At 52.3% G+C, this 15,319-nt stretch overlaps 1 protein-coding gene across 6 annotated transcripts; it reads right to left on the bottom strand.

Moving 5' to 3' along the window:
• Window positions 1–1,105: 1,105 nt before the first annotated feature.
• On the bottom strand, window positions 1,106–14,559 carry LOC126571690 (ephrin type-B receptor 4b). Of its 6 annotated transcripts, none has more exons than XM_050230467.1 (12): window positions 14,089–14,559; window positions 9,404–10,507; window positions 8,892–8,971; window positions 7,439–8,790; window positions 7,091–7,365; window positions 6,937–7,008; window positions 6,750–6,854; window positions 5,179–5,196; window positions 3,164–3,292; window positions 2,613–3,079; window positions 1,715–2,506; window positions 1,106–1,616 (listed from the first exon to the last, which is right to left on the bottom strand). In XM_050230467.1, the coding sequence occupies exons 2-12, from the start codon at window positions 9,483–9,485 to the stop codon at window positions 1,512–1,514; spliced, it is 3,477 nt and encodes a 1,158-aa protein (XP_050086424.1). In that variant the 5' UTR covers window positions 9,486–10,507; window positions 14,089–14,559; the 3' UTR covers window positions 1,106–1,511. The 6 variants fall into 6 exon arrangements, with proteins under 6 accessions (XP_050086424.1, XP_050086391.1, XP_050086407.1 ...); XM_050230434.1 differs by lacking the exon at window positions 5,179–5,196 and adding an exon at window positions 4,482–4,529; XM_050230450.1 differs by lacking the exon at window positions 5,179–5,196 and adding an exon at window positions 4,482–4,529 and having other exon boundaries at window positions 14,483–14,533.
• Window positions 14,560–15,319: the final 760 nt, after the last annotated feature.

The raw sequence follows: 15,319 nt of genomic DNA, 5'->3' as shown, positions 1-15,319 counted from the left end.
GGCATACAGGTCTTTCCTGGGTTTGCTTAAAGATGACTCTCTAGCGAATAGTTCGCAAAACGATCAATTTGATTCATATACCATTTTTGCTACGGACATTCAACTTCCAGCACACATACACACAAGCAGTTTTTGTTTACTGACTTTGATTTTGAAACCGAAAAAAAAAACAACAAATGCTTCTGCACACACCCGATACACAGATGCACATGTACATGTATGTAGCTAGCGGTAAGGAACGCCATCTTCTCTGACACACGTGGAAAAGGAAGACTCGCGCGACATAGCAGCAAATAATTCGTTTTGTGTGGGGGGGGGGGGGGGGGCAAAAGAGAGGGGCGAGGATTCGTTCTGAGAGTCTCATCTCTTGGGAGGTCAACGGAATCAAACAGAATAGTAAAAAATAGAATGCATTGTACAGTTAAACCCCTAAACAATCCGGGAACGATGAAATTAAAAACCGACTACCTATTGCTATACAGTATAAAAATCACATTGTTGATATAACCCCCACTTCGTTCCATCTCACTCCGTTTCTCGTTTAGAGTATTTCTGTCCGTTGTTCTATCATATCAGGGCGCAATAGATCATAATCTCAGGGCTCAGATCATATACAGATCATATATACTTTTATATATATATGTATATATATCGATCAAACACAGTGCAGACCGTGTATCTCTCTCTCTTTTTTTCTCTTTCTATCTTTCTCTGCTCGCTTCACCTCTCTCTCTCTCTCTCTCTTTCTATTTTATTTCGTTCCCTTCAGTCATTAAATGCAGTTCGTACTCGCTCGCATGCGTCACCTTTAATTGCTAATAATTGTTGTTCTTGCTTGCTAATCCCTAAGTGGCGTTCGTCCTACTCATTCCAATCAGGGCGAAGGTCCTGACTCAAACGATATCGGCGATCGGCGAACAGCACACAGTCTGCGTTGCTCCTGTGCTACACCGTATGGCGCCGTTTAAATCTCTTCAGTAAAGAAAGTAATTCAGCTGCACTTGCAGCTGCACCGAAAAAGTTTCATTGGAAAGCAAGGAAATAGGCGGATATATCTCTTCATTTTTGCACCCCAAAACCAATGGAAACAAAAGAAAAAACAAAATAAACATCAGATATCTCTCTTGTTTGAAGCTGGCTAATACAGCGTACGCATGAACCATTTTGTTGGACAGTTTTCAAAAAACCCGGCACACTCCCTTAAATCATAGGAGACCGAAAACACTCCCGTTTGCCGTTCCGAGTTCGCCGCCGTTCCTGTTCCTGAGCTGTCGCGTTATTATTTTTTTTCTCTCTCTCTTTTTTTAACCTATGATTATCCTTCGTTCACGGTTTTTCGTTTTTTATTCAGTCGTAACGTGGCCATTACCGCTGGGGTTTTCCTGTTGCTGCTGCTGCTGCTGCTGCTGCACCAATCACAGTGCACACAATAATGGCCACACCAAAGAGAGCTGGGTTGGATGAGCGTGCCGACTGTCGGGCGCCACGAACAATAGCAAACATCCAGAGACTTAAATAATTGTGTCTATTTGCCTAGCCTGGTGCAGTATCTTTTTCTGGTGGCCCACCAGCGTAATACCCATGTCGGATAGCTGCTGTGCCGTGAGCCGCGAGAGCTGCGTGAGTGGTGGGAGAGATATGGAAGATGGTATCAGAAACCAATGTGGGTGGCAATTGGAAAGGTAAAGGCGGCTAAATCCGGCCTGATCCATACCTGCTGTGCTGTCACGAGACCGGCTTCCTTGAAGTGCTGAGAGTACCGGGACATCTTGATGCTCTCCAGCCACAGATCAGTGTTGATGAAGATCGCCGGAGCCGACGGACCTGTCATGGTGCCCGCATTGCTCAGTCCGCCCAGGCTAGAGCCGAGCGTACCCATGCCAGACGGGACGACGTTTGCACCACCAGCACTATTGAGCACGCGTTCACTCGTCCCACCTAGCAGCATACCGCCGACGCGTTGCTGCTGCTGTTGTTGCTGTTGCTGCTGCTGCTGCTGCTGTTGCTGTTGTTGCTGTTGCTGCTGCTGCTGCTGCTGCTGCTGCTGCTGCTGGTGCTGCTGTTGTTGTGAACTGCTACCGATTCCACCAGCACCACCGGTGACCATCATGTCTTGGGACAGATCATCGACAATACCGGTGGAACCCAGACGGGCGACCGGATTGTCGGGCGAATTGCGTGTGGTGAGAAGCACTTGCGGTTGCCGCGCCAAGTTGTCGAGCGTCTGGGTGATGCTGGCGAACGTGGGCCGGTGCGTTCGCTGCTTCTGCCAGCAGTCCAGCATCAGTTGGTAGAGCGCCTCCGGACAGTCCATCGGGGCCGGCAATCGGTAGCCCTTCTCTATGCTCTTGATCACGTCCTGGTTCGACCAGTTCCAGTACGGCCGCTCACCGAACGACATCACCTCCCAAAGCACGACACCGTACGACCACACGTCGGACGCCGACGTGAACTTACGGAACGCGATGGCTTCCGGTGCCGTCCAGCGAACCGGAATTTTGCCCCCCTTAAAAGAAGACGAGACGAGATCAGGAACGGGTAAGCAACTAACACTAACAACACGGGCGGCTAGTCGATATCGATCGATGCCGGGCTATCGATGCTCTACTAACCCTTGTCGTGTACGCATCGCTGGCATTCTCGATCTCGCGCGATAGCCCAAAGTCGGCGATCTTGCAGACCAGCAGCGAGTTGACCAGCACGTTCCGGGCCGCCAGGTCCCGGTGCACGTAGTTCATTTCGCTGAGATACGTCATACCGGCGGCGATGCCACGCAGCATGCCGATCAGCTGGATCGTTTGGAATTTGCCATCGTTGGCGCGCAGAAACGTGTCCAGGCTACCGTTCTCCATGTACTCGGTAATGATCATTACCGGGTTCGAGCGCGTCACCACGCCCTGGAGAAAGATGACGTTCGGGTGCTCGAACTGGCCCATGATCGATGCCTCGGTGAGGAAGTCGCACCGTGCCTTCTCCGACGATCCCGGCTTCAGCGTCTTAATTGCCACGTCAATCTCCTGCACAAAGTTCGGCGGCACCTTCAAGCGGCCCCGGCAAACATCGCCAAACTCTCCGCCACCTACGGGCGAGCAAATAATGTGAATCAGCAAAACCGTTCCTTCCTGATCACGGTCACCAGCCGATCCGGCACGCTCGAACCTACCTATGATGGCCTCGATCGTGATGTAGCTGGCGTCTATTTCGCGCGCAAACTCGCGTATTGCCTGGTTCGGGTCTTCGTACGTATGCGGGTCCACGTAGCTCCTGCTCGTGCCGAACAGCGGTGTTGTCACTGCAAAATTGTTACGACGATGACGGTAATACCCGTAAGAACCACCTTTTCTTTCCACCAATCAAGGAAAGCGAAAAAGGTAGGCATTTTCAAGCAAGTCACCAAAATAAATTAAAAACAAAACACCGAAAAGTACCACAAAAGCACGCAGATAAACCAGTTTGGGGAGCCAGTTTGGTAACGAAAAACAAAACATAACCACAACCAGCCCAACCAAACCCCAACAAACCCCCCGCACGAGTGTATTCAGGCACGATCGTAAGTGGGAACCGGGTAAAATCGTGTGCATAACAATACCATCGGAAAGCGGAAAACCGACATCCATCATAATCAAAGCGATAGTTAGAGAGCGCCGGGTGGGTGAATAGAAATTGGGATTGGGATGTGTTATGATTTACCCCACCGAACAATATAACAAGCAGCAACAGCATAGAAGTTTTGTTTGAGGCAGGAAAGGAAAGCGTTAAAAGGCAAAAGTACGTAAGCGAGACCGTCGGCGGTGTTACAGGCGTAGAGTGTTTTTAAGAAGCGGTAGAATTAGGATTTCGGGCATTGATGATAGCCAACCGAAGCAAACAAAACAAAAAAGAAAAAAAGAAGAAGAAAAAAAAAGAAAGAAAGCAATTAGTTACAAAGCAGCTTATCATACGCATACAATAGGGGGTAGCGGGAAACAAGGGAAACGCACAGGACGAAGCGACGAATCTAGCGCTCAAACAGTTTGGCGGCTCGTGGGACCGAATGACTCGTTGAAATGTGCAACACATTCACAGTGGGTTCACGCAGGAAAACGATTGCGAAATTTCCTTCTTTAGTTCATCTTTATCGAAGCTAGTGTGTAAAACCATCGCAAAGCGAAACAGAGTGAGCCAGATAGGGTGGTTTTTGTTGTTATGCAAAGTCGGTTATCGAAACAAAGGTGTTAGTTGGTGTAGCGGCCGCACATCCTAATGGACTTGTGCAACCCGCAGCGGTAGTACAACGATAGCAGCAAGCATTAGCATTACGGGCGAGCATTTCTTTGCGTTTCGTAAATTTTTTCCCAAATTTTTAATTCCATTAATAGTTAACGGCCTGTGAAGTGAAGATGGTAGAAGACCCCACCCAATAGCCAAAGACACTTCTAATAGACTTCTAAAAAAGGCAGTGAAAGTTGGAGGAAACAGTGGAAGTTGAAGTGAAACGTTACCGTTGCTTTTCATCGTTTTGACTATAGGGGTCGTATCCATCGCGTGCACTAAATGGTGAAAAGTGTACGAAAAAACACACAAACACACAAACACAGATACATATATATATATATATATTGATAAGAATAAATCCATCGATAGGTAATGGGCGAGTGGATGTGTAAGTAAAGAAAGGGCGCATTGAAGGACACTAAAGCAATTAGCTAAGCCATTCCGCCCGGATCGCATTGCAATGCCAACAGGGCGCAACGGTGGAGCGCGTTTTTAAACAGGAGTCAAACAGGAGCGGGCCACTATAAGGGAAGCTAATAGGAGGTAGGAGGTTGTTTGTCCATATTACACGTAGCAAGCGGATAAAGTGTTGTAAAACCTAAAACATCATCAAACTGAATCTAGTGGATCGGCAAGTGATGCACTACACCACGCGCAGTAACGCAGCAACACGAAAAACTGAAAATGCAGCAATACCGTGGCCTACAAAACTCAAATACTCGGCACAGGGCACTGCCAGGGATTCTGCAGAACATGAAATGCGAACAACGATACATTACAGAAACGAACAAAGCATTCTATTTGCGACACACGAAACAGACGACTGTTTCGACGACTGTGAAAATAGGAGCTACTACAGTTGAATGGGAATGGCACGCACGAAATATGGCAAATCTGGTGACACAGCGCCACGCACACACTTACTATAGGTGACTACAAGTCCTTGTGGTAGGAGTGATGAGTTTTTTTTTGTTTTTTGTTTTGTTTTGTTGACAAATTTTGGATCGAGATATTTGGTTTTGGTCCGGATTGCGCGAAAAGGAAAGAAAAGTAAACAAACAACAAGAAGAAGAAGATGAATCCGCTATCCGAGGACGAGAGCAGCTGATCTGTTGTCCCAAGAAGGTTTTAGAATACGCGGTGGGAGAGCGCCATGCAGTTGGGTTGCAATTAGTGATTAGGGCAAAACAGGCCTCAGCCCGGAACCGAGGTTCAATCACAAGATCAATGAACTCCTCTTTAATGTAAAAAAGGAAAACAAGCGCAATCGCGCGAATGGCTATAGCAAAGCAGACAAGAACGCCGTCACGGTGCTGCGCCGAAACGCTTCCCCCGCAAGTCTGCAAGTGAATGCAATTTCCCGGAATCGATTCGGGGATCGCGTACCTGCGAAGCGGCCAATTAAGCGTCGATGGCGTCTTTCTCTACTCACGGGCAGCAGCAGGTAGGCCACCACGAAAACGTAAACAAAGTTGTAAGCTAAAACAAAACAATCCACAACTACGCGGCAAATAGCGTACCAAAGCGGAAGGTACAGTCACAGCGCTGCGCCGCACTTGCCCCCCTCCCAAAGTCTCAATTCCCGGAATCGAGAGGCACCAGGTGCCGATGGCTGAGCGGTCGATGGCGTCTCGCTGTACTGTAATGGTCTCGATCGACGTTTAATTGTTTTGGGGGATTCCCTCATTATGTGACCATGGCTCTACTAGACGGGAGCCCAGCGGCGCAGGTAGACTGCGAAAACGTAAACAAAGTTGTAAGCTAAAACAAAACAATCCACAACCACGCTGCGAATAGCGTACCAAAGCAGAAGGAACGGTTACTACTGCTGCGCCGATACTATGCCTCCCCCTGAAATTCCCGGAATCGATCTGGGTCGACGTCGATGCCGAGCTCCGAGTCGTCTCCGACCCAGTTCGATTCCGGGAATTTCAAGGGGGGCGGGGGGCATAGTTTCGGCGCAGCAGTAGGTGACTGCGTTCCTTCCGCTTTGGTACGCTATTCGCCGCGCAGTTGTGGATTGTTTTGTTTTAGCTTACAACTTTGTTTACGTTTTCGTGGTGGCCTACCTGCTGCCGAGGCCTGCCGTGACTCCCTCCGCTGTTGCTTCAGTAGAGCCAAGGTAAGGTAAACGTTGATCGTAACCTTGCGCTTGATAATTAAAGTACAGACAGACGTTATCGCTTTTTGTGCATTTTTTAGCGGGGCGGAATCAGAATGAAATTCGTCGGTGCGCCCATCACTGGTTGCAGTGCGCTGCGCACGGTAATCACAGCTGTTTGGCAAATGCAACAGCACAAAAAAAAAAACGGAGCGGGTTATGTACACACGGGAATGCTAGCGGCGATCGTACAGACCACTGCTTCCGTTTGGGCGTAAAAATTATCACAGCAACAAAGAACAAGGAGGTTTTTTTAGGGGGAACAGGGTGCAGGGGAAAACAGGGGAACGAGTACGAGTGCAGAGCACACCGAGTGTGTAGCAATCAAACATACCTTCGTTGCTGGCATAGTCCAGCGGTAGCGGCAGGTGATTGTTGGTCTTTTTGTCGATATCATCGTGGCTTTTCGACTTCAGGAATACCACTGTGACGACGATGACTGAAAGTGATGACCGTGAGCGAGTGAATTAGTGCATAATTGGCACCCTTAGCACACCGCACTACCCCGTTGGAATACCTACTCAGCACAAGAATGACGACGACCATGACGGTAGTGCCGGCAACGATGCGCATTTGGAATGAATCATCATACACTGGGACGAGGGGAGATGGGAAGCAAGAGAGAAAATTCGATTAGTGTGGAATGGGGAGACGCTACCGTAAGGCCGTCCTTACCGGGGCTGACACTCTGGTGTGTCTGGGCGTAGACGATGTTGCTGAACGTGCCCCAACCGTTGAGCGTTTTGCAGCGCACCTGGAACCCATACTCGGTGTTCTCCAGCAGATCGCTAATGTGCACCTTCGACTCCTTCGTGCTCAGCACGGACTTGTTCATGGCGTCCACCTCCGACTTCGGGAACCAGCGCACCTCGTAATACTCGATCGGTGAATCGCTGTGCATCGGTTTGTCCCACACCAGATCGGCGTCCTTGTTGGTGATTTGGATGACTCTGTGTGTGTGGGAGAAAGAAAGAACGTTACCGTTTCGATTCCAAAGGGACACGCGCGCGCGCCTGCACTTACTTCACGTTAAACACGGTGCTCAGAATGGCCGACTCCGTGGTAAAGGTAATCTCCGCAAACTCTGTCTTGATCTCGTCGAGATCGGAAGCCGCCCGCACGTTCACGACCGGTGTCGGTTCCGTCGCATGGTAACCACCGTAGTGCCCACCACCGCCGCCCGTGTACCCGACCGTGCTGACGTTATCGAACGTGGTACCACCACCGCCCCCGGTCCCACCACCGGTTCCACTCCCCGGTGCGTCCGGGTTGACGATCGGGTACGAGACACCGTGCTGCGAGTGTATCTGCACGGTGTACGTCGTGACCGGTTCCAGGTTCGTCAGTGTCAGCTTCGTATCGTTGAACGTTTCACTCGACGGGTTAAAGACGACGTTCGACGTGCAGGCAGCGCACCGGACGCGAAACACTATCTCACTGCGGAACACCGGATCCAGCTGCTCGTCCGGTGCCCGTTGCGGTGCGTTCCACGACAGGATCGCGCTCGTCTGATCGATAAACAGTAGCGTCAGGTTGGTCGGCATACCGGGCGGTTTGTAGCACGGCATGTGCCGGCCGTCGCGCGGATGCCGATAGTGCCCGTTCAGGCACGGACAGTACGGTGATCCGCTCTTGATCGACTTCGAGTTGAGCGGACAGATCGTGCACGACTTTACCTCGGCCGACCGGAACTTGCCGACCGGGCACACGTTACACGTCTGCCGCTCGCTGTCCGGCTCGTACCCGACCTTACACCGGCAGCCACCGCTCAGGATCGTCCACTTGCCGTCACCCTTGCACAGGTACGTCGGCTGCTCGAACGCTTCCGCATTCTCCACGCACACGCCCATCTGCTGCTCGATAATGGTCACCTCCCGCCCGGTCGGTGTTTCGTTGAAGTGCGCAAAGTTCACGGTGACCGCCGGGCACGTAATGTAGTACACCTTGACCGCCAGCACCGAAATGCACGCACCCTGGTCCCGGAACGCAAAGTACACGCCCTTCTTCGTCACCGCGATACTCTTCACCTCCACGTTAATGTCGACGTCCGAGTTCTGGTTGAAGCGGCCCTCGCCGGCCGCAATGCGCCCGATCAGCTTGTAGCTTTCCGGCTGCCACGGTGGTGGTTCGCGCGTCGCCGCATCGAACTCGTAGAACAGCAGGCTGAACGTTTCCTTGCACGACAGCGCATTCCCGGGGAACAGCGAGCAGTCGCGGATCGTGAAATGGATCTCGATGTACAGCCGGTTGGCCGGTCCCCGGTCGATGAACGGTGACCAGAGCCAGTTGTTGACGTTGTTGTACGCGACATCGCACACCACGTAGCTGCGCCAGTTGATGCCCTTCACGAAGTTGGTGAACGATTCTTCGACCCACTGCAACGAGCAAGCAAGCACACCGAGTGTGCAAGTGTTAGGGTGGGGGAGATTGGAGGCTTCCAGGTGGGGGGGGCAGCGCCCCCCTTTTAAACACTTACCCCCGGAGTCTGGGCCTGTGGTCCGTATGGGTAGCGGGTCCATTCCAGCGTTGCCTCCTTCGTGGTGTCCAGTAGAACGACTGTGGAAGATACATGAGGGGGGAAGCGAGGTCAGAGAAACAGTAACACAAGAAAAAGTGAGCCACGATAGCCACGGCTGGCTCCTATTTCAATCCTTTCCGCAGACTTTCCGCCGTTTGCCAATTGTCGAAGCAACCACGGCGCCGTGTTCGCTGAGGCGTACATAAATGTACCATTGTTTTTGTGCGTGACACAGGTGTCCACCGTGATTCATCCGGTTTCGGTTTCAACCCGGGGGGGGGGCCCGGTGTTGGTCGCGAAGGCGCAAACGCGAAACGCGACTGGATTTCAATTATCATTTTGCAAAAAAAAAAAAAAAACTGCGCTATTGGGCTGTTTTTGTTTGGGTGGTTTTTTTGTTTCCCGCTGGAGTAACTGGAGAGAGTTTGGTAATCGGAGACGGATGAGCACCGTATCCGTATGCTACTTACCCTGATCGCCGTGGACGACATCGAGCCTCCGGTACAGCGCAGCATAGCACAGCAGTAGCAGGAACGACCGATATTTATCCATATTCGTGACGATGTGGGCGCCTGTGCAGTGCCAGACCGACCCCGGCCTGCCTTGGCCGCCGGGCGGAACGGAGAGGAGGGCCACGAGATCGAAGAACGCGCCTGGCCACCGGTCAGCCAGGTCCCCCCGCACCCCCCCTGCCAAACAAAGCTTTCTTTCTTTGAGCGTTTCCGGTGAGCCCCGGGGCGCAAGGACAACCGGGGCAACACTTTCTTCCCGGTACGCTACGGTCAATCTCGGGACACGGGACACTCGGCACACACACACACTGCTAGCCGAGCTGCTAGCTACTTCCAAACACACACTCGCACACTGCGCCCCCTTCTGGCGGGCGGCACTATCGCCGCATCGTTGGAGCGTTCTTGGTGGAACCGAGTTTGATTGATTGTTGATTGTTGCTTGATGCTTGGACGCCGTGGACAGAGGGGGACAATCGCGAACTGTGTTTTCGGGGCGACACTCAGAGTACTACTGCCGGTACACTGACGCTAACTGGCGATGCACGGTCGACGGTGCAGCAGCAGCGGCAGCACGGATTGGATCGACTGTCGTAGCCGTTGCAATGCTACCGGAGGTTGTCCTTGCGAGCGGCCACACCAACACCGGTGCCATGTTGTGGTGCGTGCGTGCACCGCAGTTTGGGGCAATTTGTGGGGGCACCCGCGGCGACGACAACGACGACGACTGCTGTTTGTCTTGGTTTTGTCACTAGGATCTGTATCACTTTACCAACCTAACGCGTGCGTGCACCAGCCACCGTACAGCGCGGCTCGTGCCGTTACTCATTATTCGAGGGCCTCGCGCCAAGCGTTTCCAGCCCCTCCCCCACCCCTCCCCCGGGACAGCGATTGTGGTTGATTGTGCGTCTTTCTACTGACACGTTTGATTGTGGTCGTCGTGGATGGCCTTCTCGCCCACGATTTAGCCACGCGCCCGCGACGCACGCGTTCTCCTGTCCTATGCTCCCGAGTGAAGAGAGACAGAGAGAGAGAGAGAGCGAGCGTGGGAGAGATGAAGAGTATCTAGAAGCAGGAAGAAAGCAGAGAGAGAGAGAGAAGAAAAAAAACGAGAAAACATGGGAATGAGTGAGAGCAATCAAGGGAAACAATAGTTTCAAGTCAAGACGGAAACAATTGCGAACAATACTAAACACAGCTGAAACGACTGTTTAGAGCGGTGGATTGGATCAATAATGGAGTGGAAAGAGTGTACAAGAAAAAAAAAATAAAAGAAAAAAACAAGCGGACCCGACATCGAGTCGCGCAATACCGCCGCCAATCTGTTTAAACTCACTCGCGCTCACTGCGAGCGAGCCGCCCTTTATCCCATTCGCAGGGCACCACATTGGAATTGGAAGGGCAACCGGGCAGAGCGAAGCTCCCCTGCGAAAGCAAGCGGGAAGCAAGCGCGGGATCCCTTGTAAATATATTTTCTCATACAATTTTGCTCCTTGTGCCTGTGCGTTTGTATGTATGTGTGTATGGATGTGAGAATGTGTGCTCGGTGTGCTGGAAGGATGCTGGCTGGCTGGCTGGCTGGACGGTTGATGCCGCCCGGATTCCGATGCGATTCACAATTACTTTCTCTCCGTTTCGTCTCATAAAAGTTTTCGTTTAGTTGTGGACGAGGGAGTGGAAGCAGCCGCTCAAGGATCAAACGGAATTCGTGGCGAGAGAGAGCGAGAGAGAGAGAGAGAGCGAAGCGTGAGTCGCGCGACTGATGTGTGTGTGCGTGTTTGTTTGCATATGCGAGCATGCTTATTGTGCGTCTGGTATGGTGGTGGGCGCACGCGCACCTTCGATGGGCTAGAGGGCAAGCCGCAGCCAACTGAACAGCATCGCATAGTGGAAAAAAAAAAACACCACAGAGCCCGTGATTCGAGCGAAAGAAGAACCGCGAGGTAACGTCTACTGTCTACGCCGTGTTTCTTCACGTTCGTGTGTATGGGTGTGTGTTTTGTATGCGCGACATAGCAATTCGGAGGAACCAGGACGAGGGAACAGCAAAACGGAAATAGAAAGAAAAAAAAAGAGAAGAGAGAGAAAAAAAAGAGAAAGAAAAAGAGAGAGAGAGAGAGAGAGAGAGAGAGAGAGAGAGAGAGAGAGAGAGAGAGAGAGAGAGAGAGAGAGATAGAACCAAATGTTCCCAGCGAAACAGGAAAAAGGAAAAAGCACAAAACGGGGACCGGAATGGGCCACAAAACGGCGTGCAAGGACCCACAAAGGACCGCCGAAGGAAAACGGTCCCGAGGATGGGTCGAAAAGGAGGGCCGCCAGCACTCATTGTTGGCACTGTACCCCGCCTAGGGGTCCCGCACCAGCCGAAGCATTCCCGCAAGCGCAATCCAGTCAATTCCCTGTTGAGTGGGTCGGGCGGAAAGCGAGGAAAGGAAAAGAACAGAGCGACAAGGAAGAGCGGTACGAGTGGGCAGACTCGCAGACAGACTGCCCAAGGAATGGAATGCGGGAGACAGCGCGCGCGCGCGCGCGCGCGAGAGAGAGCGAGACCTCGTTCGAGAGGAAGAAGAAAACCGCAGGACACCGCAACACCCCCGAGAGAGAGAGAGAGAGAGGGCGCCGAGTGCAGTGCCGGTGGAAAGGCAACGCGTTGTTGGTTGGCTTCTAAAAACACTGCGCGTCACGGGTGATCATCCGGGCGACCTCCTCCTCCTCCTCCTACGGCTGCTCTCAGGTGCTGCTGGACTGGAAATCGCAATCGCGGAGCATAAAAGCGTAGAGGGAACACTCCCCCCTCAACGCCTTCAACCCTATTCTTCCCTATTCTTCTCTCTCTCTCTGTGTTCTCTCTGGTGTAGAAGGGAGGTTAACAAACCGTAACCCATCGCAGTGTGAGTGTATGTGTGTGCGGTGCTCGGCGTGCATTCTGCTGCCATTTGCCACCCCCCTCACAACAGACAGCATCAGCGAGTGACGGAGAAAGTTTAGCGCTGGTACAACAGTGTCAAGCAGCAGCAGCAGCAGCACCAGAAATCAACCAACAAAAAAAAAAAAACCAACCAACCAACCAACACAACAACAACAACAGAAAACCCGAAAACGATGACCCTGGAGCGATTTATGCTCCGGTCGCATGGGTTGCGCTGCTCGCAAACGGGGGCAGATCAATAAGGAGGGCGACTGGGAAAAAGAAGACGAAAAAGAGTCTGGTCGGATCGGGCCCAGAAGGTTTTGGGCAAAAAGGGGAAGGGAAAAACGACCTGAACTAGCATTAAAGGTATGTGCGTGCCAGGCTCTCTCGCTCTCTCTCTCGCTCTCTCTCTCTCTCTCTCTTTCGCTCTCCTTATTTCAGTTTTCTTTACGATTTCTCTCATTCTATGTATGTATGGATGGGTGTGTATGTATGTTGTGTGTGGGTGTGCGCGCAGGTGAGCACAAAAGCACACCGAGAGCATGCGAACGGTGTAGCACTAGCATGGAGCACAGATCAAGACCAGTCCAGAAGGTGGTGAAGAACGGGAAGAGAAGGGAAAAAAAAGAGAGAAAGAGTGAGAGAGCGAGAGAGAGAGAGAGAGAGAAATGATGAAGGAGGAAAAAAGAAAAGAGAGACAGGAGGATGCGAGTGGAGAAGTACAGACTGGAAAAGAGATTTGTTGAACCAAAAAAAAAAAGAAAAAGAAAAAAAAAAACGAAAAAGGGATTTCGCTGAAGGTGTGCGTGTTTTTTTTGGAGAATCGTGGGGGGGGGGGAACCGCGAGCTTTTACTAGCTGGAGCTGCTTCCCAATCAACCTGTGGTGGATAGGGAGCTGCTGCTGCTGCTGCGGGGCGGGGGGTGGGTGAGGGCGCGCAAGAATCTCGCGCATCTCGCCGCCAATCGCCGTATCGTGTGGCCGCAGAACGTCAAACAACGTTTTGGGAGGACGCTTTTTTTTTCTTTTCTGGGAGTGACCATGAGACAAAACCGCCCGTCTCGGCCGTCCGGGAGCCAGCCTGGATCCAGGAGCGATCGGATATCGCTGGCTCGAAATGCGTCCCCCGGCCCGGGTTTTTTGCTCTGCTCCCGATTGTGGATCCCCATCGTGTTTTGGAAGGCCACGGGACCGACACAACAACCCAAAAAAGGGAGGCAGAAGAAAAAAAAACCTCCCCCCCCCCCCCCGGCCCAGCGCCGTTGTTACTTGATCCACTCCGCACCAGTTCCGGCAATCCTTCAGAGCTTTCTGATGCGAGACGGGATCGTCCACTGGGGGGGGTGGACAGCAGGTTACGGAGGTCGACGCAGCTCCACTCTCTCTCTCTCTGTTTCTCTCTCTCTCTCTGTTTCTCTCTCTCGCTTGCTCTCTTTACTAGTGCGCTGGCCTCCATTTAATGCTGCTGCTGCTTCTTGTATTGATGGATGGACGGATTGGTAGTGCTGCTGGTGCTGGTGCTGCGCGAAGACGCGCGCGGGGCCACGCCACACCATCCAAATATGGACGGGAAACCCCCGGGGGGGGGGGGGGGGATGCAACGCCCGGGGCTGCATTCACACCATTCGCGCCGCCTCGTTCCTCGTTGGTCATTTCGGTTTCGGTCAATGGCACACACTCACCCCCAGCGGTAACACCACACACACTCACGGAACACGGCACGGACAATAACGCACCTTAACGCCTTCTACGCCACTGTCACACTCCTTGCGCTGCCTGTCGATCCTTGGAGTCCAGTTATATTACACTGTTTTTCCTTTTTACGTTTTTTCTTTTTTACATTCGCATAATAACACGAAGCACTACACCATGGGCCGCATCCTCACAGGCCAGGATCGCCATCTTATTCTTCGGCTGCGGTGGTTCGGTGGTTCGAGGGTTCCCTGCACGACGAGACAGCGGCGGTTCTGCGGCCGGATGGGGCCCTACACCACATGTGGGGCATTTATTGCGTCCCCACTGATTTGTTGCCACACCAGCACCAGTAGTGTGGCACTCGGAACACGGTTGTGTGTTACTAGCTTTTGCCGAGCTATTCGTCCGTGCGCCCCAAACTAACGTACGCTGTACCCCGTGTGCTACGCTGCTGCTGCTGCTGCTGCTGGTGCTGCTGGGTTGCAGGAGGCCACTTTTGTTTCTGCTTCTTGCTTTTGTTGCTGCTTCTGCTGCTGTACCACCGTAGGCGCAGCATAAACGCATACATATGTGTGCGCCCATCTTCGCAATGTTGGTGTCGTCGTCGTCGTCGTCGTCGTCGTCGTCGTCATCATCATCTCGCTTCCAGTGCTCGCTGCGGCGCCACCACCTTTCCCCCACCCCTTCCACCTCCATCAACATGTTGCACAATGGTATTCGTGGAAGCGAATGCGACTCACACAACATTACGAGGGAGAGGGGGCGGGGGAACTTGAAACAAAATGCTGATTCCTGTTCTGTGTTTATGAATGGCGGTCGAAAGGGTTAGATTCGTCCTTTTTTTGCCCCCCCCCCCCCCCCCATAACTTTACGCTTTAAATTACCCGATAAATCGGTAGTAGACGTGTAGGAAGGGGCGAGCGATCAAGATGATAACGTACAGCCGAGGTGCACTCCCGTTGCTCTGTTCGCCGGGTTCGCACCAGCACCTTTTGGGAGAAGCCTACCGTTCCGGTGGGAACGGTTTGAATAACTGTGTTTTCAAACGTTTCAGCAAAACGGTCGCGGAAAGGAAGAAGAGGACTTGGAACTGGCACAGCAAAAAAAGGCTAACAATGGTGTGTCAAGGAAGACCCGTCCGTCATCTCGTCGCTATTAACGTCGGTAGAGGTTCCGTTTTATTTGACTCCAAATTACCTCTTCATGGCTACGTCAGTCGCACAGCTCGCAGTGCGCAGTGCGTGTTGCGCCATCCAACAGGACACGTTTAAA

The sequence above is a fragment of the Anopheles aquasalis genome, chromosome X (assembly GCF_943734665.1).
Source record: "Anopheles aquasalis chromosome X, idAnoAquaMG_Q_19, whole genome shotgun sequence".
Taxonomy (NCBI): domain Eukaryota; kingdom Metazoa; phylum Arthropoda; class Insecta; order Diptera; family Culicidae; genus Anopheles; species Anopheles aquasalis.
Note: the sequence above shows the minus strand (reverse complement) of the source record. Positions and strands in the feature narration are given on the sequence as shown.

Excerpts from the sequence above, each read along its gene's own strand:
- LOC126571690 (XM_050230434.1), bottom strand. The coding sequence starts at position 9,485 with ATGGATAAATATCGGTCGTTCCTGCTACTGCTGTGCTATGCTGCGCTG. Across the intron at positions 7,009-7,090 it reads ACACCAGAGTGTCAGCCCCG|TGTATGATGATTCATTCCAA; the intron begins GTAAGGACGGCC and ends CCCTCGTCCCAG. Across the intron at positions 3,080-3,163 it reads CACGATCGAGGCCATCATAG|GTGGCGGAGAGTTTGGCGAT; the intron begins GTAGGTTCGAGC and ends GCTCGCCCGTAG.